At 59.6% G+C, this 25,264-nt stretch overlaps 3 protein-coding genes across 17 annotated transcripts in view; 1 reads left to right on the top strand and 2 right to left on the bottom strand.

Annotated features, from left to right (window-relative positions):
- Positions 1 to 7,297, bottom strand: part of RNF123 (ring finger protein 123) — a 29,015-nt gene extending 21,718 nt beyond the window's left edge. For 2 of the 11 annotated variants that reach the window (XM_048211662.2, XM_044384855.3), the window contains exons 1-10: positions 7,186 to 7,297; positions 6,864 to 6,952; positions 4,832 to 4,950; positions 4,474 to 4,555; positions 1,552 to 1,631; positions 1,330 to 1,424; positions 857 to 911; positions 688 to 773; positions 304 to 390; positions 1 to 68 (exon numbers count right to left, since the gene is read on the bottom strand). In XM_048211662.2, the coding sequence (XP_048067619.1) occupies positions 1 to 68; positions 304 to 390; positions 688 to 773; positions 857 to 911; positions 1,330 to 1,424; positions 1,552 to 1,631; positions 4,474 to 4,555; positions 4,832 to 4,913 (635 nt within the window). In that variant the 5' untranslated portion in view covers positions 4,914 to 4,950; positions 6,864 to 6,952; positions 7,186 to 7,297. The other 9 variants (XM_044384856.3, XM_026500855.4, XM_026500858.4 and 6 more) reach the window with 9 other exon arrangements.
- Positions 7,298 to 7,372: 75 nt separating this feature from the next.
- On the top strand, positions 7,373 to 12,093 carry MST1 (macrophage stimulating 1). Of its 2 annotated transcripts, none has more exons than XM_026500851.4 (18): positions 7,373 to 7,479; positions 8,130 to 8,277; positions 8,351 to 8,463; positions 8,546 to 8,660; positions 8,748 to 8,884; positions 8,958 to 9,078; positions 9,218 to 9,336; positions 9,519 to 9,687; positions 9,855 to 9,985; positions 10,068 to 10,170; positions 10,303 to 10,439; positions 10,527 to 10,562; positions 10,649 to 10,769; positions 10,945 to 11,022; positions 11,153 to 11,299; positions 11,379 to 11,485; positions 11,591 to 11,730; positions 11,859 to 12,093. In XM_026500851.4, the coding sequence occupies exons 1-18, from the start codon at positions 7,428 to 7,430 to the stop codon at positions 12,018 to 12,020; spliced, it is 2,136 nt and encodes a 711-aa protein (XP_026356636.1). In that variant the 5' UTR covers positions 7,373 to 7,427; the 3' UTR covers positions 12,021 to 12,093. The 2 variants fall into 2 exon arrangements, with proteins under 2 accessions (XP_026356636.1, XP_026356637.1); XM_026500852.4 differs by having other exon boundaries at positions 7,390 to 7,479; positions 9,218 to 9,302; positions 9,503 to 9,687.
- A 420-nt stretch (positions 12,094 to 12,513) lies between these two features.
- Positions 12,514 to 21,425, bottom strand: APEH (acylaminoacyl-peptide hydrolase). Of its 4 annotated transcripts, none has more exons than XM_026500850.4 (22): positions 21,323 to 21,425; positions 21,115 to 21,247; positions 20,436 to 20,562; positions 19,962 to 20,055; positions 19,787 to 19,862; positions 19,535 to 19,698; positions 19,264 to 19,401; positions 19,075 to 19,166; positions 18,957 to 18,997; positions 18,751 to 18,872; positions 18,167 to 18,227; positions 16,904 to 17,001; positions 16,173 to 16,224; positions 15,251 to 15,339; positions 14,653 to 14,791; positions 14,121 to 14,204; positions 13,960 to 14,040; positions 13,587 to 13,675; positions 13,293 to 13,483; positions 13,081 to 13,183; positions 12,889 to 12,995; positions 12,514 to 12,780 (listed from the first exon to the last, which is right to left on the bottom strand). In XM_026500850.4, exons 1-22 carry the CDS (start codon positions 21,332 to 21,334, stop codon positions 12,675 to 12,677), a joined length of 2,199 nt encoding a protein of 732 aa, XP_026356635.1. In that variant the 5' UTR covers positions 21,335 to 21,425; the 3' UTR covers positions 12,514 to 12,674. The 4 variants fall into 4 exon arrangements, with proteins under 4 accessions (XP_026356635.1, XP_057167687.1, XP_044240793.1 ...); XM_057311704.1 differs by having other exon boundaries at positions 12,514 to 12,802; positions 19,772 to 19,862; positions 21,323 to 21,412; XM_044384858.3 differs by having other exon boundaries at positions 19,772 to 19,862; positions 21,323 to 21,412.
- Between the last annotated feature and the right edge of the window lie 3,839 nt (positions 21,426 to 25,264).

Genomic DNA, 25,264 nt, shown 5'->3' with positions numbered 1-25,264 from the left:
AGGCTGAAGGACAGGGTGCCATCGTCTAGGTCGATGAGGCAGCTCACGATGTCCCCCGCTGCCCACGCCTGCCAGGGGAGGACGCCTTACAGACGCACAGAAGCCCAGCGGCCTGCCCACTCTGCCCCGCGGCTGTGTCCCCACCACCGCCCAGGGGAGGCGACCATAAGTACAGAGGACCTGAGTCCCAGCCCACCCCTTTCCCCCCACCCCGTGCCCTATAATCTCTCCTGCTGCCCAGTGACCCCACCAAGCTGTGAGGACGGACACGGGCAGGTGGGCTGCAGGGCTCTCGGCCCTCACCTTGCCGTAATTCGTCGTGGTCACATTCCACTTGCGCACCCGGTTGCCATCATAGGCGTAGGAGTTGTGTGTATCTCCAACCCCCTCCTAAGGAGGAAGCATCCGTAAGGCCCAGGGGAGGTGGGCAGGAGCAGGGCCAGAACCCAACGGCCATCAGCCTGGGCCCACAGAGCTCTAGAGAGAGGGGAGGATGCTCTGAGACGAGGAGTGGTGTCCTGGGCTGGGTGGCCCTAGGACGGGGTGGGGCACCTTCTGCCTCCAGAGGGCTGTCTGGGTCACGGTCCTGAGCAGACGTCGCACGGTCCGGAGGGCTGCCCGAGCCCCGGCATGGCCTGCAGGAGCAGCAGGTGGCCCTGTTCCCCCCCCTCCGCCCCCCGCACGCACCTCCTGATTGAAGCGGCAGCTGATGGTGCACCAGCCAATCTGCATGAGCCCCTGGGAGGAGATGAGCACCTCGTAGAGCCACTTCCCTGGAATAAGCCACGTCAGGCCTGGCAGGTGAGCCAAGACTGCCTCCTGCCTCAGACCCGGCCGCAGCAGAGCGCGGTCTCACCTTTGTACACGCACGTGGTAGAGCGGATAGTACCGAAGTTGCTGTGTCCGATCACCTGGGGGAAGGGTAGGGATGGTGAGCCTCTGCTCCGGCACACAGGCCGCCTCCCCAAGGGGGAAGGGCCCCATCCCCAACTCAGCTGGTGGTGGTGCCTGCCTGTCCTGGCCAACACCGCACTGAGCCTGGACAGGGTGGGAGGGCCTAGGCCTGTGTCAGGAGGGGTTCTAGGTCAGGAGCATGATGGGAGGGGCTCATGGCTGTGCTGGGAAGAGCTTGGGGCCAGAGTCCCATCAGGAAGGTTTCAGGGCTGTGTCAGGAGGGCTTGGGGGCTGAGAACTCAATGAGCCCATGAGGAGGGGGTCATGGCTACAGCTCCATAAAGAAAAGGTAAAGAGACCAAGGCCCCATCAGGAGGAGCTTGGGGCTGTCAGGAGGGGCTTGGACCTGGGGCCCCTCGCGTTGCCCTCACTCACCCCCAGGAGGTCATCGTCCACCAGAAGAAGCCCCTCGAAGCCACCCGTGTGGTCCAGGACCACAGTGGATGGGCCAAGCCGGCCTTCAGCCTGTCCTGAAAGGGAGAGGTAGATGTGGAGTTGGGCAGGGCACAGGGCCTGACAGAATGCACCGAAGGCACGCCCAGGACCCCCAGAGCCCAGCCTGGCTCCCCCAATCCCATACCAGAAACTGCCACATACCCTGACTCTCCTCATCCTCATCTTCCACATGTAACAGCTGGTCCAGATGCTCTGGCAGGTTCTGGAAGTTCAGGGGTTTCCTGAGGAGAGCGAGAGGCTGCGAGGGGCCCAAAAGTCCTTGAAACCAGCCAGGTGACACTAAACCCCTCTCCTGCTCCCATTCCTCTGAGCTTCAGACAGTGGCTGCCCAGACTCCACTAAAAGCACTGTGTCTAGTCCTAGATTCTGACATGCTGGGGGCCAGAAGGCTGGATTAGCCACTAAACTAAAAAGTACTAGTCCACTGTGGTACACCTTGGGACTTAAAAAAGGAAAAAAAAAAAGCCCTCCCTCAGCCTTAATTCCCTCACCTGTAAAAAGGGAACAAGAGCTTTATGTCAGAGAGGCTGTGATGACTCCAAAGCATGTGTGCTCTCTGCACAGCCCATAACCCGCCCACCCTCAAAGGGGGCTCCGTTGATTTGGCTGGAAGAGAAGGCCGCGAGAAGTACTGACCCCCAAGGTGGCCTGTACCAATGACAGCTAGGCTGGCCCTTGACCCCAGGCCTGAGGTCCCGGCCAGGGAAGTCAGTGTCAAACGAGACAGGCCTTGGGAAGATGAAGGGCTGAGCCCTCCGAGCTGCTAGCTGGCTCCGTCCTGTGTCCACCTGTACAGGAGCAGAGCACATGGCCTGCCTAGCTGCCATCTGCCCCAACCAGAGGCGCTGGGGAAATCTGAGTGGCCCCCTTATCCTCCCAGCACACATGCTCAGAGAGAAAGGCCTCTGACTGATGCCGGCCAGCTCTGTCCTGACACAGCTGCTAAGAATAGCAGGGAATGGGGTGGCAGTAACTAGCAGGGCTCGAGGAGAACAGAGACCCACAGACTGCTGGCACCTGCTCTGCCGCCTCCCAGCTCCCTCCCCACTCTCTGGCCTAGACGGTAGGCTCTGGAAGGGGACAGAGATGGGCCAAAGCACCCGCCCTCTGGCAAGGTAGCGTCAACCCAGCCTCAGGAACCACGTGCTCCCCTGCCGTGAGCTACTACTGAGCTGCGGGAGGTAGAGACCCACAAAGCCTCCTCCCCATTCCTGCTAAACCCCAAGCCAAGGCCAGGTGGTGGCCATGCCATGGGGTGCCCCACCAGTGGCACGGAGAGTTTCAGCCAACCCCATCTCTGAGGACCCCCAAAGGCCCAGGGATAAAGGCTTCCAACACAGCGGTGCTTATGGGCCCCCCACTTGGCAGGGCTGCTCTGCTTTCGTGCCTGCTCTCAAGAGCAGTTGGGGGAAGCTGGCCTGAGACTCAGCACTGCCCTTTGGCCAGCCCAGCCCTTGTCTGCCCTTTCTGGATGGCCTAGGTCCTGGCCCAGGGCTCTGCATCCACGCAAGCGCTGAGTGATGGCCCTGCCACCTGCTCTCCCTCCTGGCAGCCACAGAGCCAGCCGCAGCACGTCCATTTCTGATACCACATGAGGGAGAGATCAGATGGCCTTGGGAACACACCAGGACTGGGGTTGGCATGGAGGTGGGCAGTGGCACTCCACAAGTGGGAATCCTATGGCCACCGCAGCCACTTAAATGGAACAGGCGACTGCACTGTCCTTTATGCCTGCCCAAAGACCGTGAAAGACAGAACAGCCCAGCTGGCAAGGGGGCTGAGATAGGGATATCCATGCCTCGTGGCAGGAAGGCAGAATCCATGTGACCCTTTAAAGAAGGAACTTAGCAATAGTCCTAAAAGTGATTACAGTTCAAATGCTCCAGCCACATGACTCCAAGCCTCGGCACCCTCACAGCACTGTTTACAAAAGCAGAAGCCCCTCCAATCCAGGGGGCACTGCTAAAGGCTACAGCAGACCCCTGGCCCTAAAAGATGCCCACCAAGATTAATTTGGAATACAGAAATAAAAAACCACCCAGGGGACAGCACTTAATGGCAAAGATAGGCTCTAAACTCTGGTATACTTTTGGAGTTGAGAGACCTGGCCACTAGCTTGACGGCAGTGACAGTCTCACAGGTTATCTGGAGTAATAGCTAGTGTATTTCACCCTTTAAATGCAAGATGGTTTATGGCAGGTCACTTATTCCTCAATAAAACTGGGTGGGTTTTTAGGGGTTTTTTTGTTTTGTTTTGTTTTATAAAAGAACTGAAGGTGGGGGCGCCTGGGTGGCTCAGTCAGTGAAGTGTCTGACTCTTGGTTTCGGCTCAGGTCACGATCTCAGGGTCGTGAGATCAAGCCCTGCATTGGGCTTCACGCTCAGCGTGGGGTCAGCTTGAGATTCTCTCCCTCTCTCTCTCCCCCATTGCCCCTCCCTCCCTCTCATGGGCTCGCTCACCCATGAGCTCTCTCTTTCTCTAAAATAAAAAAAAAAGTCTTCAAAAAAAAGAATTGGAGCTGACAGAATTTTTTAAAAATGTCTATATAGCATAATCCAAACCACACACATCACAACATAAGGGAAATAGAAAGAAATCATACTCGAGCGGTCGTGTCAGAATAATAAGGTAACAGATTTTTTTTTCATTTTCTTCTAAGTTTCTGCTCAAGTGCACTTGTAACTTTGACATGGACTAAACTTAAATGCACTCAACTTGCAGGGGAAAGGGGCGGTAGGGTCTGCACTTTATGGGTTCAGGCGGAGGCTAGAGAGGACCGGGGTGGGACTGAGGTGCAGCAGGTGCACACACGGACCAGATGCTGACTGTGGAGTAGGGGTGAGCTGCTATCCTAAGGACTGAATGTGCACCTAACCTCCACAACACCCTCGGAAGGAAGGTAATAACACGGCCAGAGCAGAGGAAGAAGCAGAGTCCAGAATGCAGACTCTGGCCAGAGGTCTCACAGCCAGGAGTGGCTGAGTGAGAACAGAACCCAAGCCAGCCCACCCAGAGCCTCTGGTCTGGTCCTTCAGAGCGAGGAGCTCCCCACAGGGCCGTACCTGCTGGCGGCTGCGGCAGGCGTGTGCTCAGGAGAGAAGATGCGGTGCAGGTAGTCATTCAGTAGTTTCTCGTGCACAATGCCTGTGCCACAGGGCAGAGGGAGAGAAGGGTCACATGGTCAGTGCTGCTCCCAGATCGTGCTGGCCCTCAAGGCTCCTGGTCCCAGGCCAGCCACAGGGTCAGAAGAGCAGTCACGTTGGGTGTACCGCTCCAGGGCTGCTAATGAAAAGCTGGCTCACAGGTACAAATGGAGCAGCAAGGCCTGAAGCTCATGAGACCTGGGACTTCACTGCCTTTGTCTCTTCCTTCCCCTTCCCTCAACACAAGGAGCCTCCTCCCAGCCCTGCCAGCCCTTACCTGTGACCCTGGACTTCTCAGCGTCTGAGGTCAGCCTATAGCTCTTGCGGGAGAAAGACATGCTGGATCCCTTGGAGGCCATCCTTCATCTCTTGTGGGCAGCCAGCGGTCCTGAGGGGCTGAGGCAGAGGCAGAGCCTGTCTATCTGAAGCCAGCTGAAGGCCCCCATAATGACCTCAGTTCCTGGGGGCAAGAAGGTGTGGGAGCAGGGGAGGGGAGGTGCATGCACACTCACACACAGACCAACTCCCAGGCACGGGAAAGCAGGGGCCTCCCAGTTTCCTACACAGGAAGGGTGGATAGGGTCTGGACCCCACCACGTTCCAGCGCTCAGCACAGGGCCCGACAGAGAGTAGCTGTCACATACAGGTTTGCTGCACCAAACTAAATGTCTCAACCCCAGAAAGATCAGACCCAAGTGTCCAAAGTGAGGTGGCCTAGAGACAGAGAGACCCTGTTTCCTTCTCAGTTGTAAGCCACACTGGGTCTAGCTCATAACCAGTGGAGAGAACCATATACCACCTTCCCCCAAGTGTGGCCCATCATCCAAGGGCTTGGTGCCATCTCCAGCTATAAGTCCTGCTGACACCCATGGCCAGGATCTTCCCTTCTCTTGTCCAAAGGCCTGCTAGTTTTCTTCTTCCCACTCGCACACACAGCTTTTCATCCCATCAGAGCACCACCCTCGCCCAGTCCTCATTGCAGACCCTGCTGCTCTTCCCACTGCTGTCCACCCCACACATGTCACGGTGTTGCTGCAGCTGCTTCAGAAAATGCACTAAGTCGCTGGTGACTGCCTCAGTGATCTGGAGCTGTGCTGTCCAACACAGTAGCCGTTAGCCACATATGGCTATTTACAATTGAATTAAAACTTAAAACTTAAAAATTCAAATTCTCATATTAGCCCCATTCCAAGAATTCAGTAGCCACATACGGTTAGCAGTTACTGTACTGAACACTGAAAATATAGAACACTTCCATCATCACAGAAAGTTCTATTAACGCTAGTCTGGAGCCTGGCCTTCTGGCACTGCCTTAGACTGCACTCCCATCTCTGCAGCCCAGGTCCTTATCTCACCTCACACAGGTCCTCTGTTCCCACCACACACCCTTGCCCATTCACAGTCCGTACCACGCCTGCCCCTCGGGAAGGTGACTGTCCCGCCTTGCCGCCTACGACGGGCCCTCCGCGGGCGTCCAAGACCGCTGCCCCTCTCACACCAGAGTAGGTGCGGGGCAGATTAGACCCGGTCACTCATTTAAGCAAACCTTCCAGACATCCACTCCGGATGTCAGGTGCTGAGCACCCAAGTAATAGGCAGACTTGAAGTCGCTCAAGGATTCCCTGCTAGCCCCGCCGAGGGATCCGGGCTCGGAACGGAACCGACCCCATCTCGGAGCCCAAGGACGCAGAGAGCAGCGCATGTCTCCCCCAGGTCGCCCCCGCCCGGCCCCAAGCTCCGGAGGATCCTCCAGGCCAGCTCCAGCCCGCAGTCTCCCATCACAGGCTGCACCCCTGAGCGGCGCGCACCCTCACACTGAGCCGGCTGCGGCCGGGAGGGGAGCCGCAGGGACCCGCCCCACTCGGAGCCCAGCCGCCCCTCACTCACCCCCAGCCTCGGCCGCGGCGCCCCGGCTCACAACATCCGCCCAGCCTCTCGTCTACGGCGCCCGTCCAGGGCCAAACCGCGCGCTTGCCGCGCACGCGCACCGGCCCGCGCCCGGCGTCCGCGCGAGGGAGCCCCCTCGCGGTCTCCAGCGGGGTGGTTCCTGGCCTCGGCCTCGATCGACAGCCCAACCGCCTCCGACCCCCGCCTGCGCAGGAGAAGCTCCTAGGCCAGCTGGGTCTGAACGCTGCGTCCTCACTAGGAGCCCCAGGCCGCTTACCTCAACTCCTACCCGTACTTGGAGGCCTGGCCCAGAGGTTCCTAGAACATTTGAAGGCTACCGACGAGGGTCCCTGCTACCTGTTACACCACCCCCCCCCCCCCCCCCCCGCTTCCATTCAGGCCAGACAGGTCGCCTCGCTTACCTTTCCTGGGATGGCACCTGTGGCTTGGCGAGGGGAGCCTCTCTGGGCTCTTCTGCCAGGGGCGTGGGCTGACTTGCCTACAGCTGGAGCTGATAAGACAGCAAAAGGGACAGGCTGCTTTAAGGCTGGGTCAGGGAACATTTGCCACTTTACAGGGAAAAGCTGAGGCTCAGAAAAGATTAGTATCACACCACACCACCCAGGGGCTGGAACCCAAGCCTCTGGCAGCAATCATGTCCTCACCACCCTTCCCTTCAGAGCAACGTAGGCTGCAGAGGGTCTACAACCCCACCCCAGGGCACATCAAGCGTCCCCACCGAACCTTTCCAACCCCCGCCCACTACATAGGGCAGGGGCTAACTGTGCCAGAGTAAGGGCCCCTGCATTTCACTCAGGGGGCCTGAGCCTGGCTCCACCCCCATTCCGGCCACTGGGTCTCAGGTCAGGCTCCAGCAGGCCTGGAGTGGGGGTGTGGAGGCAAAGCCACCCAATCCCGTAGGGACAGGTTTCACAACTTCCCGGATAGGGCTGTGGTGGGTCACAGTGCAACCTCCAGCCAGGAGGATGGGGTGGCTCCCACTCCTGCTCCTTCTGACGCAGTGCTCAGGGGCCCCTGGTGAGTGCCCCCCACCCTGATCCCCACTTGCCTTCAGGAAGGGGTGAGCCCTGGGCCCATCCTGCTATTCAAGCCAGGAGCTCACTTTCCTGGCATGGAGCAGTGAGTGCTCTTGGCTTCTTGTGCAGAGCTGGGCAGCCCCAGGAATACATATGGACACTGCCTATTCAGGCCTGCATTAGATTGTCTGCTGTAGCATTGAGGCAGTGTGGGAACTGCGTAGATGCGTGCGCACATGCAGGCAGTTATCCCTCATGAGCCGAATCTAGCCCGCTAACCTAGCATATGCCCTAGTGCTGATGGGAGCTCAGACTTGGTGTCAGAATGGGTTGGGCCTCTGCCTGGGTAACAGGACAGCTCTGAGCCTTAGCATTTTCCACTGAGAGGTGAAATCGGCTCCCTGGGCAAGCACCATCACCCACTGCTCTCCTTACAGTGTAGGTTTTAGACCTGAGCCTAGTACCTTGCCCAGTAAACATGACCACTGGTGATAACTACCATGTCTGGGCCTGCTTCTCCCACTCTGTACAGGGGTCTGACCCTTGAATGTGCCCACAGCGTCCATCCCAGAGTCCTTGTAGCTTTGATCCCCTGAATGAAGTGTGGATGTGCCGATATAAATGCACTGACATGAATGCCCACCCCCGCAGGGCAGCGTTCGCCCTTGAATGACTTCCAGGTGCTCCGGGGTACAGAACTGCAACACCTGAGACATGCACTGGGGCTTGGGCCTTGGCAAGAGGATGTGACAGATGCTGAGGAGTGTGCAGCGCGTTGCGGGCCTCTACTGGACTGCAGGTGAGTGACCACAGGACCTAGATAAGACTGGGTGGCAGGTGAACCTGGGTGACCCTGTGCCTCGTACTCCCAGGGCCTTCCACTACAATGTGAGCAGCCACGGTTGCCAGCTACTGCCATGGACCCAAAACTCACCCTATACGCAGCTGCAACGTTCGGGGCGCTGCGACCTCTTCCAAAAGAAAGGTAGGTGGCTGTGGAGAAGGTGGGCCAGGGATAGGGCTGCTGAGGCCTCAGGCCTTGTTGACAATGAGTCTCTTGCTCCCAGACTATGTGCGGACCTGCATCATGGACAATGGGGTCAAGTACCGGGGCACAGTGGCCGTCACCACGGGGGGCCTACGCTGCCAGCACTGGAGCCATAGGTTCCCCAATGACCATAAGTAAGGCAGACACCTCCCCTCTGTCCCTGCCCCGCCGGCGTCTGCCCTCACCCCAGCACGCACTGAATTGCTGCTCTCCGCCCCCAGGTACACGCCCACACTCCGGAACGGCTTGGAGGAGAACTTCTGCCGCAACCCTGACCGGGACCCCGGAGGTCCCTGGTGCTACACGACAGACCCTGCAGTGCGCTTCCAGAGCTGTGCCATCAAGTCCTGCCGGGAGGGTAAGCGGCTCTGGGTCGAGACTGGAGGAACATGCCACGCCCGTCCACGAACCCACCGGCCTTGTCTTTCCAGACGCTTGCGTTTGGTGCAATGGCGAGGATTATCGCGGCGCAGTGGACCGCACCGAGTCGGGACGCGAGTGTCAGCGCTGGGACCTGCAGCGTCCGCACGCGCACCCCTTTGAGCCGGGCAAGTGCGTGTGGGCGGGCTCGGCATCGCGGGGGCCGGGCTATGGGAGGGCCCAGGACTTCAGGGGCGGGACCCGGGATACGGCAGGGTCCACACTGGGTCTCAGTCCCAGGGTCTTGTTCGCGCCCCGCTACCGCTCCCAGGTTCCTTGACAAAGATCTGGACGACAACTATTGCCGGAATCCTGACGGCTCCGAACGGCCCTGGTGCTACACCACAGACCCGCAGGTGGAGCGAGAGTTCTGCGACCTCCCCCGCTGCGGTAGGGCCCGAGGGCGGGGCCTGGGAGGGCACCTGGGAAACGGGGGGGTGTGTGGCCTGCCTGCGGAAAGAGGAGGGACTGGGCGTGACCCGGCGGTGGGCCCGTGGGAGTTGGACTCGGCCTCAGCGCAAGCCGCGGTCTCAGCTCCCGCTCGGGCTCCGACCAGCTTCGGTCCATACAAGGGTCCGAGGCACAGCAGCGCCACGAGGCCACGACGCTCAATTGCTTCCGCGGGAAGGGTGAGGGCTACCGGGGCACCGCCAACACCACCGCCGCGGGCGTGCCCTGCCAGCGGTGGGACGCGCAGAACCCGCATCAGCACCGTTTTGCGCCGGAGAAATACGCTTGCAAGTGAGGTGCCGGGCCGCCGCTGGGGGGCGTACCTTTGCAGCCGGGACCTCGGGAGTGGGGTCCCGGGGCGGGGCTTGAAGGAAGGCCGGGGTGGGGGGTGCTCCAGCCGGGGGCTGGCTGGCCGGTGGGCTGCGCCTCAGCAAGAACTGAGAGGAGCCCCCGTCCAGGGACCTTCGGGAGAACTTCTGCCGGAACCCCGACGGCTCCGAGGCACCTTGGTGCTTTACGTCGCGCCCTGGCATGCGCGTGGCCTTCTGCTACCAGATCCCACGCTGCGCCGACGACGTGCGGCCCGAAGGTAAGGCCCAAGCTGGGACTGGAAACTTGGAGCCAGAGGGCTGGGGCGAGAACCGGCTGACTGCCGCCCCCGCCCGCCGCAGACTGCTACAACGGCGTCGGGGAGCAGTACCGCGGTTCGGTCAGCAGGACCCGCAAGGGCGTCCCGTGTCAGCACTGGTCTGCGGAGATGCCGCACAAGCCGCAGTGAGTCGGCCTGCGCGCCCCGCCCCTCCCGGACCAAGGCCACAGGCTCCGCCCGGGCACGCCTTCGCCTAACTGGAGCCCGGCAGGGGTTTGGGACTACCCCGCTAGGACTGTGCGTCCTCTCCCGCCCAGGTTCACACCCACCTCCGCCCCCCACGCGCATTTGGAGGAGAACTTTTGCCGGAACCCGGATAAGGATAGCCACGGGCCCTGGTGCTACACTACGGACCCGGGGACTCCGTTCGACTACTGTGCACTGCGGCGCTGCGGTAAGCGCGACGCTCCCTCGGGGCCCGCCCCCAGCTTCCACCTTCCAAGGCTGGCTCCCTCAAGGCAGGTGAACTTGGTTCTTTCAGATGATGACCAACCACCGTCCATCCTGGAGCCCCCAGGTATGCACTTGGGCCAGGCGTGTCTTGGGGCCTCTTAGGGGCCTCCATCCAGTCGGAGTTTTCCCGAGGCTCATTCTATCCCCCAGACCAGGTGGTGTTTGAGAAGTGTGGCAAGAGGGTGACCCGCCAGGACCAGCAGCGCTCCAGGCTGCGTGTGGTGGGGGGCCAGCCTGGGAACTCGCCCTGGACAGTCAGCTTGCGCAATCGGTGAGACACAACTGCCTTTCCCCAAGAGAGGAGCTGAGGGTATATCCTTATATCCTCTGCACTTTTGCCAGGGGAGTGGGAACCTGTCCCTGGCCGCACAGGTCCTAGCCAAGAGATGGCAAGTCCAGCCTGTGTCCCAGAACTCACTGTTCTTTCCTAACCTCTACTCCTCCAGGCAGGGCCAGCATTTCTGTGGGGGTTCCCTAGTGAAGGAGCAATGGGTACTGACCGCCCGGCAGTGCTTCTCCTCCTGGTGAGCCTCCCTCGGGTTTGGGGACCCAGTCCCACCCCCCTGCCTTCGTCTTCCCCTTAGCTACCTTTCCCAGGTGAGCCTTGGGGCAGCAGACTGAGTCACAACTGATCTAGCAGACCTTCTCCCCCAGCCATGTGCCTCTCATGGGCTATGAGGTATGGCTGGGCACCCTGTTCCAGAACCCACAGCCGGGGGAGCCAGGCCTGCAGCAGGTCCCCGTGGCCAAGATAGTGTGCGGGCCCTCGGGCTCCCAGCTTGTTCTGCTCAAGCTAGAGAGGTGTGTGACAAGTCAAGAGGTGTGAGGTGGGGCTGAGACTTATGGGCCTACACGCTGAGTGCCCTCATTCCCATTAAAGACCTGTGACCCTGAACCAGCGAGTGGCCCTGATCTGCCTGCCCCCTGAGCGGTATGTGGTGCCTCCAGGCACCAAGTGTGAGATCGCAGGCTGGGGTGAGACCAAAGGTAAGAAAGAACACAGTGCAGAGGCATGGACTAACCCAGACCAGGAGGCCTAGCCTCAGATCCTACCCAGAGGCCCTCTTCTCCTTCCCATTCTTATCACCGTAGGTACAGGGAACAACGAAGTCCTAAACGTGGCCTCGCTGAACGTCATCTCCAACCAGGAATGTAACGTCAAGCACCGAGGACGCGTACGGGAGAATGAGATGTGTACTGAGGGACTCTTGGCCCCTGTGGGTGCCTGTGAGGTCAGTGTTGGGGCACCCATTCCTAGCTCAGGGAGGGTCCGGGAACCTGCAAATGTACTCCTTTATCGCCAAGGAGGCTAACGTCTGCCTTGGCCCAGGGCCCCCTTACCAATTCTTCCATCTACCAGGGTGACTACGGGGGCCCACTTGCCTGCTTTACCCATGACTGCTGGGTCCTGGAGGGAATTATAATCCCCAACCGAGTGTGCGCCCGGCCCCGCTGGCCAGCCATCTTCATGCGCGTCTCTGTGTTTACGGACTGGATTCACAAGGTCATGCAGCTGGGCTAGGCCCAACCTCAATCCCATGTACTTTGGAGAGGACAGAGCTTCCTGTCAGACATAAAGCTGCCTCTCGTCTTTACACCTGTGCAGGGTGCTTCTTAGCCTCTGCTGGGAAATCAGGTGGTGTACGTCCTTGCTAGGGCCTGGGTGGCTCAAGCCCAGCAGAGCTGGGTTGGGAGATCTCATTTTAGGACTACCTTAGCTTGTAGGCACTATGGAAGGGCAGGGCCTCACTAGTTCCCTAGATAAGCTGCTGGTAAGACAAGGGCGGTGTAGGGCAGTTTCTAACAGAAGGGGCTGCAGCAGAGGGAGCTAGCCTGGTGAGATCCCAGTTAGCCCTGATAGGCAGCAGCGGAGCCTCTCACTGTCCCCTGCCCGGCACGCTGGAGGTAGGTGAGGTCCTTAAGGCTACCACACCCAGGACCTATGGTACTCTGAACCCCAGAGGTGAGGCTGGGGTTAGGGATGGCTTGGTACAAAGTCCCGGCAGGAACCAGACTCCGTGTCCTCGTTTATTATCACCGTATAGCCTACATTCCTCGGCTCACCCATCCGTGAAGTCCAGAGCCCAGGAATCCTCTCACCGATCTGCCAGACCCCGGGGCTCTCCAAGAGCAGAGTGTGGCTTACGCCCACCAGCCCAGGCAGGGAGGCAGGGCTTCAGCTGCCCAAGTGTGTGTGCAGCCAGAGCACAGCATTCATGAAGCTGTCCGACTCCACCTCCACTTCTGAAAGTGCGTGGGTGCTTTTGGGATACAGCAGGAGCCTGCGGTGGTTGTGCAGCAATGCTTAAGGCTGGCGCGTTCTCCCCTGTTCACCTGCCCCCCCCCAACCCCCCCCCGCCGGGCTGCCAGCGCTGTCCTGCCGCACTCACCGAACAGGCACGTTCCGGGCCTTGAGGGCACGGTAATACTCCATGCCCTGCTTGAAGGGCACACGCCGGTCCTCCTGGCCCAGCATCAGCAGCAGCGGGGTCTTCACCTGGGGGCATGGGGAGTGGTGGTGAGCAGCGCCCCGCGGCTCTGGATAGCCTGGCAGCATACCAGGCAGGGGGAGGGCTGCATACCTGGGGGGTATACTTGATGGGTGACTTGTCCAGCATCTCGGCCCACACACTGAGGTCTGGCAGGCAGTCGCTGCTATAGGGGAAACCAGCCTCCACCACGCACCTGCAAGAGACTGCCCTGAAGCAGCCCCGGGAGCCCTGGCACCCGCGGGGGCTCCGTGCGGGGTATGCAGCGACACAGAGAAGGGCAGGGACCTGGGGAGCACACCCACCAGTCAGGGATGTCGGTGGAGCCCATCATGGAGGCGATGTTGATCACAGGGTTCCTCGCCACACAGGCACCATAGGTCTCAGGGTACTGGCCAATCAGGTGGCAGGAGAGGAAGCCACCGTGGGAACCACCCATAAGAGCCACTCGGTCAGCGTCAAAGTGTTCTTCCTGGAGCACCTGCTCTACTGCGAACTACAGGGTGGGGCAGAGTGTGCTGCAGCCAGCTGCCCACCCGGACGGAACGCACCCCAACAGTTTACCCTGTGGCCTGTCCAGAAGCCCCGGCCCCTGCTACCTGGACGTCCTTCACATCCTGGTGGCCCACATTGCCGGGAAGGGAGAGGATGCTGTCCTGGCCAAAACCCGTGGAGCCACGATAGTTCACTGGAGGCCAGGGAGGAACCAGACAGGGTGGTCAGCAACATTCCCAGCCCCCTGGTCGTGCTTTCACCCCTCTGTGAAGTAGGCCTTGGGGCCTGCTCCACAGACTGTCAAGGCACAGGAGCCAAGGGGTTTGAGGCTGTTGCCCAGTGACTAAAGCACCCTCTCCATGGAAGTTCCTGGTAATGGTGGCCAGGTCCGGGCTGCAGACGGGTGGTACCCGTGGTGCCTGCCCACCCCGTCGCCCTCCACAGCCCTACCACTGCTACAGGATCCTGCTCACTCACCCAAGAGTACTGCAAAGCCCATCTTGCAAAGCACGGCTGGGAACAGCATCCAGGCAGTGACAAAGGATGAATGGGGTCCCCCTGCAGACATGGAGCAGAGAGTGAAAGAGCCAGCCAGGACGGGTAGTGGGAGGGCAGCAGCTCTTAGACCAGATGCCTACCGTGGGGCATGACCACCATGGGCACTTGGGTCTTATCTGGAGGGTTGCTGGGCTGCAGAAGGATTGCTTCGAAGTCAAGGCCAGCTGCAGGGAGAAGGCAGGAGTCAGCAGAGCCAGAGCCACTGCCCAGGGGCTTCCCCAGCCAAGGCCTGAGTCCTAGCGGCAGGTCTGGGGCTGACCTCTGAAAGGTAGATCTGGCCAAGGTAGCCTGCACCGAGACACCTGGACCCCAGGAGGCTCATACTCCTGCCCTAGTTGGGGAGCCCCACTCTGTCAGGACAGCATTCCGGATGAGGTGTGGTCAGAGGCCTCAAATAAGGCAGCGTCTCTGGGCCTTGGTTCCCCTACCACAGAGCATTTGGCTTGGTAATGCCCAGCCCTGATACCCAGAGCAGGCACTCACACACCCGGACTACTACTCCCCGTGAGCATGCACAAGAGGCATAGAGAACCCCCAGAGGCAGGGAAGGTGACCACAGGTGCTGTGTGCTGGTGAACTTGGGAGGTGTCCCTCTGCCCCGGCCCAGCTCACCATACTCCAAGTTCTCTTGCTCTGGGGGTGGCTGCAGTACCCGGATGGCCCAGGAGATGTCGGGAATAGGCTCAGCCTCTTCCAGGGACACCCACAATACTTCCTGCTCCTTCCCTGCAGGAGGCAGGAACCCAACTTTCTGCCAAGGGGAAAGAGTGTGTCATAGGCGGCCTGGCTGCCTCCCTGCCCTTCCACCTCTGCTAGGGTGGGAGGTGGGCCACTCTCACTACGCTGGGCCTTCTACCCCCCTCCAGAGGGTACGTCATAGACGCCTGTTGTGAGCTGCTGTATGCAAAGGCACTCACGCATAAACACGCACCCTTTCCTCCTGAGCTTTTAGGCTCTGCTGTACCCTTGTGCTCCATTCCGCCAGAGGACTGGGCACTTTCCCAGGCACCCTGTTCTTCATAATGCAGACCTATACCTGGTAGTTCCTCTCCATGGGCGCCAGACCCTTGTGGACCATTCTGGGCTGGGCCCACATCTTGGCCTCCCACACACTGACCAACCACAGTCAGACTCAGGCCAGCTCCCTGACCTGGGGAGCTCGGCCTACACAGAACCCTCACCTCCTGGTCTGGGGCCCAGCAACACTCACCAGACTTGGGGGCAGGCTGGGTGTGGAGAACTGTGCCACCATGAGGTCCTGGTCAATCGTGAGCAGCTTCCAGCTTCCACCTGACCCCCCTGGAGAAGGCAGAGGCCACCACCTTTCCCACCTACTCCCTGCATGGCCAGAGTCCCAGGCTGGTGGCTCTATGCCATGGTGCCCCTTTCAGCCCGAGAAGCAAAGGAACACCCACAAAAAGACTGTCACAAACACCCAACTGCACACAGTCCTGGGTGAGCCTCCTGCTTAGTCCCTCGTTCACCCAGCAGATGCTAACTAAGCCCAGGGACTGCCAAATCCGGGGCCAGAGCAGACCACCACAGCACGTCTACCCATGACCTCGACTGCAATCTGCAGGGTGGCAGCTAGGCCTAGGGGGTAGGAGTGTGCTGACTCCGGGCCATGGGGTTCAAGCAGATTCTTCAGCAGGGACTGTATGATGAGGTACAGTTTAGCACCAATACTCTGGAATCTTTGTGGAGGAAGGACTACAGTTAGGGCAGGCAGAGGACTCAAAAGACATTTTAGGGGCAGAATCACAGGCCCAGACAAGAAAAGATGAGGGAACCGAAAGAGGGTTTCTCGGGCCCTGCGATAGCAGAGCTGCCTCTGCCTGAGGTATGGGAGGTCGGGGAAGGATGACTCTGGCAGATCTCGGCAAGAGAGAATTTTGTAGGTTTGAGAAGCAGGGGGTGTGCTGAGGCAGGGCCAGGATGTGCAGAGCAGAGTGGAGCAGGGGAGGCAGTCTATTGGCTGGGGAGGTCCTGCATGGTCAGGGTCCTTGCGAGACGCAGTAAAGGCTGCAGGACAGTCAGTGGTGCAGAGTGGCCAAGAGTGCCATTACTGCCCCGTGTGCCAGAACTCCAGTCCCTCCCCTGGCCTGGCTGGCCTGTTCACCAGCCCTGCTCACCAGCTGTCAGCGAGGTCACACTGCCCGTCTGGGTGTCCACAACAAACAGGTCCTGAAGCAGAGGGAAGGCCACATGTGGCACCACATCCAAGAGCCCTATGGGCCCCTCCCCCCACCTCCTCTCTACCCTCTTGGGGACCCCTGGGCCAGGCCAGGGCTGTGAGCAACTATGGCAACGGCTCCTCAGTTGCCATTGACAACTCCCATTGACAACTCCTCAGATGACACCTGGTCTGGAGGCCTGGACTCAAATCCCAGCCCCATCGCCACTTGCCAAGGGACCCTGGGCGAGGCAAGGAATGCCTCTGAGCCCCTGAGCTAGCGTGAGGAACAAATGATCTCACTCAAAGAAGTCTGGCACACTGTGGGTGTCCCTACCCAATCCCTAGGAGAAAGCCTCTGTCCCATCTCCATCAGCTCCCTGTACAGTGTTCGGGGGCCCACCTAGTGGTCGCCCCCTTATCCCCCAGCAGGAAATGCCTGGGGGAAGGGGAACGGCACCTGTGCCTCAGGAGAAAAGGCCAAGGGCTCTGTTGTGGGGCACCACGGCAGGCGGGAGGCCAGGCTCCTCGAGAAAAATTGAGTCCAGGACAGGGGCAGGCAGGGCCTGAAGAGGCTCGTAAGACCTTGTGGTTGGGCATGCCACCTAGAAGTGTGCACATGCTATGCCCCAGGCCCAGGGCTCCTGGAGGCTGATCAGAGGGGCTGTCTCTCAACATAGGGCCCCTTACCTGCCGGCTACGCTGAGCTGAGTCGAAAACCAGTCTCTGGCTGTCAGCCGACCAGCATCCCAAAGGCAGAAGGCTGCAGTAGATTCCAGAGAAGTTCTCTGCAAAGATGGGAGGGCTGAGGCCATGTCCAGCGGGGAGGTATGGGAGGTTAAGCCTGTGAGGCAGTCTGGGCTGCTGGGGAATTCCCCCCGGGGCCCCCGCAACTGTGACAGAACAGCAGTCCTACACGTGGGGGTGCCCTAGATGATGAGGGGCTGCCTCAAGAGGGGGCTGGGGACAGACGCCTCTGAGAGCCCGGGAGAGGCAGAGGTCAAGCGCTTCTGAGAGGAACCACAGCTACCTGGACAAAATGCACTGGCTCTCCTATAAGCTGCTCCCATTGGACCCCTGGTAGGCACCTAGTGCTGTAACCAAGATGACACCTGTCTGTCTGTCCATTATGGTGTTCAGCAGAGTGCCCGGCAGAGGGGGCTGAATAGATTGCACTCACTTAACCCTCACTACAATGCTATAAAGAAGACGGGCTAGCACCTCCCACCGATAATAAATGGAAGCTCAGGGAGGCGAGGACACCATCCAAGGATGCACGGTGATAAGGAAGAGCTGGGTTTCAGACCAGATCCCCACCACTGCATCCCTGCAAGCCAAAGAGAAGGTAAGCAGGCCATGATTTTTCCACTGGACCCCTGGCGCTAACCAGGTGGCCTGAAAAAAAGAGCCCTCATGTCCTTGGGATGGCCCAGGATCCCAGACCAAGTGGTGAGCACTTGAGACTGTGACCAGAACTGCTCAGCCAAGAGCCACCCCCCCCCCCCAGAGATCCCACTGACTCAGGCTTGGATGGGACAAACACTAGGGTAGGGGCTGGGAGTGGGACAGTGCAGCACCCTTGAGCTTGGAGCCTGTCAAGTAAGACATTCCAACCTAGTGTGCTTTCTGAGACCCCTCGGAGCAGAGGCTTTAAGCAGCCACCAGAAACACAAGAGCTAACCAGGAGCTGCAGCGTGGCGATGACACCGTCCAAATCCCCTGCCAGCTCGGGCCACTCTGATCTCAGCTCTGGTCCAGCTGACTTCCTTCTCTCAGAACTGCCCCCTATGGTGATGGCCCCACTCCCTGTGCAGCTGGCCCAGCAGGGAGCGGACACTTCAGACAGAACCCGGGAAAGATGAACGGAGGCAGCTGGCCCGGCACCGGGCTAACAGACGGCAGGAAAACAGAACTGCAGGCCCCACTGCACCCGACCAGAGACACACCCCTTACCTCCCAGCTGCCGAGGCACGACATCCACCACCACTGAGGTGACCTTGGTGTACCAGTCATACTGCAAGAGAGCACACTGGTCAGGTCCACCGGGCGACTGGCAGTGTCCTGAGAGCACAGAGCTCTTTACCCAACCTCTTCTCTGACAGCCCTGGGGAGCCTCAGGGGAGGGGAGGATGTGAGGGAAGCCTGAGGTATTTCCCTTCTGGTGACCTGGACAGATGTCCAAAGGGGCCTGTGACTTTCCCAAGGAGCTCTTCTTGGGCAAGGACTAACACTCTGTAACTGCCGGCTATCTCCCAGGCCCTTGTACAGCCTGACCACGGGCAGGTGAGAAGCAAAGGGAGGAACATTCTTGTAGACAGAGAATGCTCTAAGGTGGTGGGTCCTGACAGTGCAAAGCCCCCCATGCCAGCACTCTCAGCCTCCAGGTCCTGCCCTGGAAGACAGGCAGAACTCACACCATCACTGTACCCAGGACAGGAGGCCCACTGAGGAGCCCATGGGGAGCCGAAGCTGACCCTTCAGGTCTCATCCACCACCCCTTCCTCTTGCTGACCACTCCCCATCCTCCTCCAGCTCACCAGACACAGCTGGCTACACTGATGATGGGGGACCAGAGATGGGTACCGCAGGTAGACGATGCGACACTGGTCTGGGCTCAGCCGGGGAGAAGACACAGCCAGAGAGTCATCCGAGAGAAGCTCTAGACCAGACAAAAATGTGAGCATCATGCAGGCCGGCAGGGCCAGTGTATGTCAGCAAGGCACAGGTGGGCACCAGCACTTACCACACTGACCCCCGGTGAGGTCCACATAGTATAGGGCTGACCTGGAACCACCAGAGAGACACTCAGTTTCAGAGCCAGGCTGAGCTGCAAGGCCCCCTGCCCTGCCCTGCTTCCTCACCTGCGATTGGTGCAGAAGCGGATGCCCAGCCGGAAGGGCTCATGCCACCAACCTACAAACACCACACCTGTGTCTCCTGGGGCCCAAAATGCCTGTAAACAAAATCCCGGGGGCAAGTGTGAACAAGGGGCAGCGGCTCAAGCAGGGCCCCCAGACTCCAGGAGTGAAGCAGGCCGAGTCGGGGCTAACCTGTCCAGGGGACACACTCTCAGGAACCCCCTCAAGCACAGATATGTTGCCGCTCTCGACGTCCAGCACGCAGAGCACAGGAGTGCTTTTGGAAACCATGTTTTCTCCCCAGTCTTCATAAAACACAAACTGATCCCCCTAAGAACACAAGATACTCAATGTCCAGCCTGTCTCGCCTCCCCAGTTCTGACAGGCATGATGTGGGCAGGGAGCACACTTAGCCCTAGACTGCCCAGAAGGGCCTTCATGGACTGGCCGTAAACATGAGCACCTTGATGGCCTGGTCTGGTTTCTTCGGCCTGGCCATCTCATCATCGCTGCCACTGATGTCCAAGGCTTTTGTCTGAAAGAAGGACTCAGCCTTCGGGCGCTTCTTCTCTGCCACATACAACAAGTGTGTCTCCGAGTGCGACCAGGACAGGCAGCCAAAGCAGTCTGGGTGTAAGGAAGGCTGATCAGGGGGAGCCCTGGGCTCTGGCTGCCCCTCCTGTCCACCCTGTCTGCTCACCAGTCAGCTGCCTACCATCCTCGTACACAAGCCCGTGTTTCTCCAGCACCGACAGGTTGAAGCTCTTGAGCTTCCGGTTCTTCTCCCAGACCTGAGGACATCTGGGCATCAGGTTACCTGCCCCCCAACAGAGCCTCATCTGTAGGACTGAGCCCCTAATCGCCCACTGCCTGGTCCCATGCAGACTCACCTCCAGGAACTGCTTCTCCTCCCCAGGGCTCGTGCCTCCAGCCTTGCGCAGCACGGCTTTCATGGCGCCTGAAGGAGAGTCTCTGCTCAGCAGCCTGAGGACACGGGGTAGCAGGGCAGGGTTACCACCCACACAGTCCCATCCTGCCCCCTTCCTGGCCATAACCTCCTAGACCAGATTCTTGAGACTGGTCTCACATCTGCCCCTGCAGCTCTTGTAGCGCCACCATGGCAGCGGGCCTTCCCTCTCCTGCCTGGGGCAGAGGCTACTCCCCCCAGCCTCCCTGAAGCTCCATGGGCTCTAGCCCAGGTCCAAGTTTGGACAAAGCTTCCAGTGCTTATCAGGCCATGTCAACAGAGACCACGTGAGCTCCCAAGGGGCAAGAACTACCTGCACCAAGGCACATGGCAGGCCTTCATAAAAGGCTTGCAGATGGCTGTGTCCTTGCCCACAAGCTTCGTCCCTCAAACTTACTCCCCCCGGGTCTCCACACTGTTGCCCGCAGGCCCTGAGAACACCACTGAGTCCCCATCGTGGAACACCAGGTACTGGCGGCAGAACCGAATGTTCTCCATGCGTTCCAGGTCCCTCTGGGTCCACTCTGTGAGGAGAGGCATGACACTTAATTTGAGTTGACCAGTCCCAGCACTCGAGTCCCAGGCTCCTCTCAGCCCCTCAAGAGGAAGGTCCAGCCCACCTTCCCAGTCTGTCTCGATATTCTGGAAGCAGGATGGACAACACCTGGCCACGACTCAAGTCTAGGCCCGAGCTGATGGCATGTCAGAGAGAAACCACTCCCAGCACCCAACCCCCATCCTAGAACTTGAGGGGAGCCTGGCACGTGTATGAGATAGGGTGAGGGGTGAGCCTACAAGGCCAAAACGGTGTATCCCGGTCTGAATTCTACTCCCACATCCTCAGCTCATGCACTCAAGGGCACTCTGCCATAACACATCGAGCGGCGTCCCCCATACACCTGTATGTAGGATCTTCGGAGGGGTGCACCCTCCCACACCCACTTTCTCCAAGCCCCGTCTTCCTCCACACACTCGTGTGCACTGTCAAGCAGCAAGCCCTCCACATCTCCCTCCTCTCCACGCGAATGCAAGGCTCCGGAATGGGCCCGCCACTCGATTCCCCTCCATACACACACCGGTGTGCACCGTCCGGTAGCGGCCCCCGTACTGCGTGATGACATCCGGGCCCAGGCAGGCGGCGCTCAGCGTGGGCTGGCGGCTAAGGCCCCGGTACAGCGCCGCCGCCTCCTCGGGCTCGCTCAGCAGCACCTGCGCAGGGGACACACCAGGGTCAGGCCCGGCCCGGGCTGCAAGGACCACGGGCACCGCGGGCCGAGCCCTCACCTGGCGCTCCATGGTACCTCTCGGCCGCCGGGGCGGGGCGGCGCGTGCTGGCGCCCGGAAGTGAGGATCCCAGGGGCGGAGCCAGGAGCGGCCCTCCCTGCGCCGGCCACAGCCGCGCCGCGGGAGGGGCGGGAGCTTCGACGAATGGGCGAGGACCCTAAGCAGAGGGGCGGGACCTCGAGGGTGAGGAGGTGGGCCTGTGAGGGGGCAGTCTGAGCTTTGGACCCGGGAGTCCTGGAGGCTTGGGGGCAGGGACCTCAAGGGGAGGGATAGGCCTCTTTGGGACGGGCGGGCCGGTCAGAGGCCAAGTTCCAGGCCTGGTGCTGGGAGGGGAGGGAGTAGGGCGTCCGAGGAGAAGGGCTGGCTCTCGGAAACGGAATACAGGATCGGTCTCTAGGCTGCGCGAGGCCTGTGACCGAAGACGTGGCCCGCGTGGGCAGGAGGCGAGGCCTGAGTCTGGAATACCCTGTGAGCTGAAATATGCTAGGTCGGACGGGCGTGGACCCTAAGAAGGACGCGGCTTGGGAGGGACGCAGATTAATGGATCTTTGAAGCTGGGGCGGGGGCGGAGCCCAGTGAGGGTAGGTTCGAAGAAACGGCGATGAGGGCGTGGCTCGGAGAGACGAGGTAGGAGCCGAAGCTTGCCCCAACAGGCTTCACAGGCAGCCAGCCCTGGGGCTGACTTTTGGCTCCCTCCTAGTTCATTACGAGGCAAACATTCACCAGCAGGTGCCAGTCCCTGCCCTGGAGGGGCTCCGAGGCGGTTGGGGAGAGGAGCGCGCAGAGCCCTGGGTTGCAGGGCAAAGAAGGGCGGTTGCTGAGCTCTCAGGGTGTCGCCTGGGTTTATCGGCCACCAGGCCTACCCCAAGAGCTATCTGTCCCTGCAGCCCTAACTGCCCTGCCCAGTGGCCCCTTGCTGGGAATCGCGAGCTGGTGGGTTTCTGCCTGCCTCCCCAGGCCTCGTCCAAAGCTCTTGGGTGCAGAGGGCCTGACGGGGGTCAGACTCCACCCAGAATCAAAGAGCTTCCTGTGGACAGGAGAACCTGGCCAGGCAGGCAGACTCCCTCAGCAAAGTGGCACAGAACTGGGTGGGCTCTGATGGCAGGGAGGAGCAGGAGAGACTAGGCACCAGTCGGGCTAGTAGGGATATCTCCTACTCCATATACCCTGAGCCTGGCTGGTCTTCCACACCTCAGAGACCTGGCTTCCTGCATCCCGCCTTGCCTCTGACTGAGATCCCCACTTGCCTGGCCTGCAGCTTCCGCTTCCCCATCAACCACATCGGACTAGTTAAGTAAAAACAGTCCCCACTTTCTGAGGCCGCTTGCATTTGTGGGCACTGAGTATGTACAGGCCTGTCAAGGCCAGAACTAAGCAGAAAGGGTGACCACAGCCACCAATCTGAGTGTAAAGGTTGGAAACTAGGATGTTCATCACAGCGTTGTATATTATATTAAGGAAAACCAAAACCATGGTGCCTGGCAGGGTGTGTACTGTAGACTGGCTATATATAAACTCATCGTGCAGCTGTCTGGAATCCAGGCATTGGAGGGTAAACACCTAATTACCTGGGATGAACATGCAGAAATAAACAGGAGGCTAGAAAACAGAAGGTACTACACCTTCTGGCTTCTATTTAAGATGAAAAAGAAAAACACAGACAGGAAGGACCTACGTCAAGATACTAACTCTGGAGGAAGGTCAGAGGTGAGGCTGATACTCTTTTCTTTATCTGCATTTAAAAAGCTCTTCTAGCAGCTCTGGGTTTCTTTGGTAAGGAGGTTCTCCCATCCTTTTGGGGAAGGACTACCGTCTGGCAGCCTCTAAGAGTTGAGGGATTGAAGGAGACACAGCAAGGCAGACAGGTGTAGTGCTTGCGGGCAGCACCAGGGGGCAGCACTTGCTCACCTGGCTCACCAGGAACCAGGCCCCAGAAAGCTGCGCCGCCTGGACACAGAGGCCTGCACAGGGAACTAGCTGCTCCCTCCAGGTCCACACTTGGGACCTGCCCTGGGGGAGTCTTTGTGGAGGGCCCGTTGTTTTTGGCAGGCTTGGTGTAGATACAGCCACGGCCTTGCCAGCACTTTCATTCTCCCTTTGACTGTGAATGGACAGGATTATCCCAGGGTTGGGAATTTGGTCCTCGGGCTCAGCCTTCCCACTGCAGAAAGCATCCCAGAGACAGTCTGTAGGTTGTTTGTATCAAGTCCTTTTATTCTGATACCACAGAATTACCTTGTCACAATACAGGGGGAGGGACACCGAAGTACCACGAGTTCTCACAGAGCACAGGAGGACGGCACACAGTTCACAAGGTCGTGTGGAGGACTCGGGTCATTGCACTTACAGCTGTAAACTTGTTTGTTTGACTTTGTACAGCGCTCTTCCCCCCTCAAATAAAGGAGAGAAGGTAAGAAAGGGAGGGAGGGAGGGAGGAGAAAGCAAAAACAAGACATGGAAGCTAGCAGAGGAAAGGCGTTGGGCAGCCGCCGCTCTCCAGGGCACTGCGCTTGGAGAGCAGGAGCTGATTTGATCCCAGAGGCTGGATGAGGAGGCGGACACGCACACACATACACATTCACACGCTTGTTCACATGCATACACACACAGTATCTCACGATTTCCATGGCTCTCCAACGCCACCCCAGTGCGTGTGGCAGCAGGGCTGCTGGTACCCAGGGAGACAGAGATGATATCTCTGAGGAGTTTCAGTTGGTCAGGCCTGTCCCTCTGACCCTGTCGGAGTCCACGATGACAAGTATTTACAGAATGGGGGGAGGGTGGCATGAGGGCAGGGGGAAGGGCCAGTAGGCCAGGACTATGCTGCCATGGCCAAGTATCTGCCTGGAAAACTCCCCACAGGCTCCAGAAGACAGGCCATAGTTACTGCCACTGCTGCCCTCTCATTATGGGCCCCGAGACCCCATTCTCTTCCCGAGGACTAAGTGGGTGGGTGGGAGGGGAGGTGTCGCTGTGAAGTGAGTGCATGGGGCCCTGGAGTGAGCAGAGACAGTGCCCTTGCTCATGACACTGGGGAGGCAGGTGTGGAGAAGGCCTGGACTGCATCCCAGAGACTCTTTGCTCATTGGGAGATGTGCTCAATGCTCCCCACCGCCCAAGGCACCCAATGCTGGTCCCTCAGCCTCTGACTGCAGTGCCCCCAGAGCCACAGCTGCATCAACACAGGGGTCAGGACACCTGTAGCCCAGACAGGCCTGCTCCAGCCACCTTCACACGGGGTGATGGGTACAGATGTGTCCTGTGGGTAGCTTGGGAGTGGGGAGTGGCAGATGTCAGAAAGTTCAAACTCAGAGGGCTTGGTCAGAAAGGAAATTTGAGAAAAAGTCAACGTTTAGAGCCTGAGACCGGGCCTGATGGAGGTGGACCTGCTGTCATCTCCCTGCCTGTTCCCTGTTCCTGGTCCCATCCCCTGGCCCTTCATGGGAAGGATTACTGCCTTGGTCCCCCATGTATCCAGCCACCAGGCACATCCCCACACAGACCTGGCCCTGGGTAGTCAGAGGTGATGGATAGTGGCCTCCCTTAGCCCTTGCTCAGATGGGCTCTTACAGCCCAGGCCTGATCTCTGGGATGAGGCAGGTGTCCTGGGGATGGGTGAAGCCCCACTCCAGGAGGACCAGGGTCACAGGCCCAAAACAGAGGTCGACAGCCTCCTGTCTCATCCACGGCTGCCAGAGGTGGGCCAGGATCCCCCTCTGAAGGACTGCGTAGACCTTATTGGAAAGCATGAGAAATGTGGACCCCTGAGAAATGCATGGTGCAAACCAGAGCAAACTGGAGGAAGGCCAGGCCTCGAGGGGTCAGGTAGTCACTGCCTGCTGCACTGCCAGCTCAGAGAGAAGCTGAGGAGCAGTGGGACACTTGGGCTTCAGGGACAAGGGTGGGCAGGGAGTTTAGGTCCTGGGGACAGATGGAAAAAGG

Source organism: Ursus arctos, unplaced genomic scaffold (assembly GCF_023065955.2).
Source record: "Ursus arctos isolate Adak ecotype North America unplaced genomic scaffold, UrsArc2.0 scaffold_14, whole genome shotgun sequence".
Taxonomy (NCBI): Eukaryota; Metazoa; Chordata; class Mammalia; order Carnivora; family Ursidae; genus Ursus; species Ursus arctos.
This window is presented reverse-complemented; position numbering and strand designations above follow the sequence as displayed.

Excerpts from the sequence above, each read along its gene's own strand:
- MST1 (XM_026500851.4), top strand. The coding sequence starts at position 7,428 with ATGGGGTGGCTCCCACTCCTGCTCCTTCTGACGCAGTGCTCAGGGGCC. Across the intron at positions 7,480-8,129 it reads GCAGTGCTCAGGGGCCCCTG|GGCAGCGTTCGCCCTTGAAT; the intron begins GTGAGTGCCCCC and ends CCACCCCCGCAG. Across the intron at positions 11,731-11,858 it reads CCCCTGTGGGTGCCTGTGAG|GGTGACTACGGGGGCCCACT; the intron begins GTCAGTGTTGGG and ends TCCATCTACCAG.
- APEH (XM_057311704.1), bottom strand. Across the intron at positions 14,792-15,250 it reads CCAGCCTGCCCCCAAGTCTG|AAAGTTGGGTTCCTGCCTCC; the intron begins GTGAGTGTTGCT and ends TCCCCTTGGCAG. Across the intron at positions 13,184-13,292 it reads TCCACCGACATCCCTGACTG|GTGCGTGGTGGAGGCTGGTT; the intron begins GTGGGTGTGCTC and ends AGTCTCTTGCAG.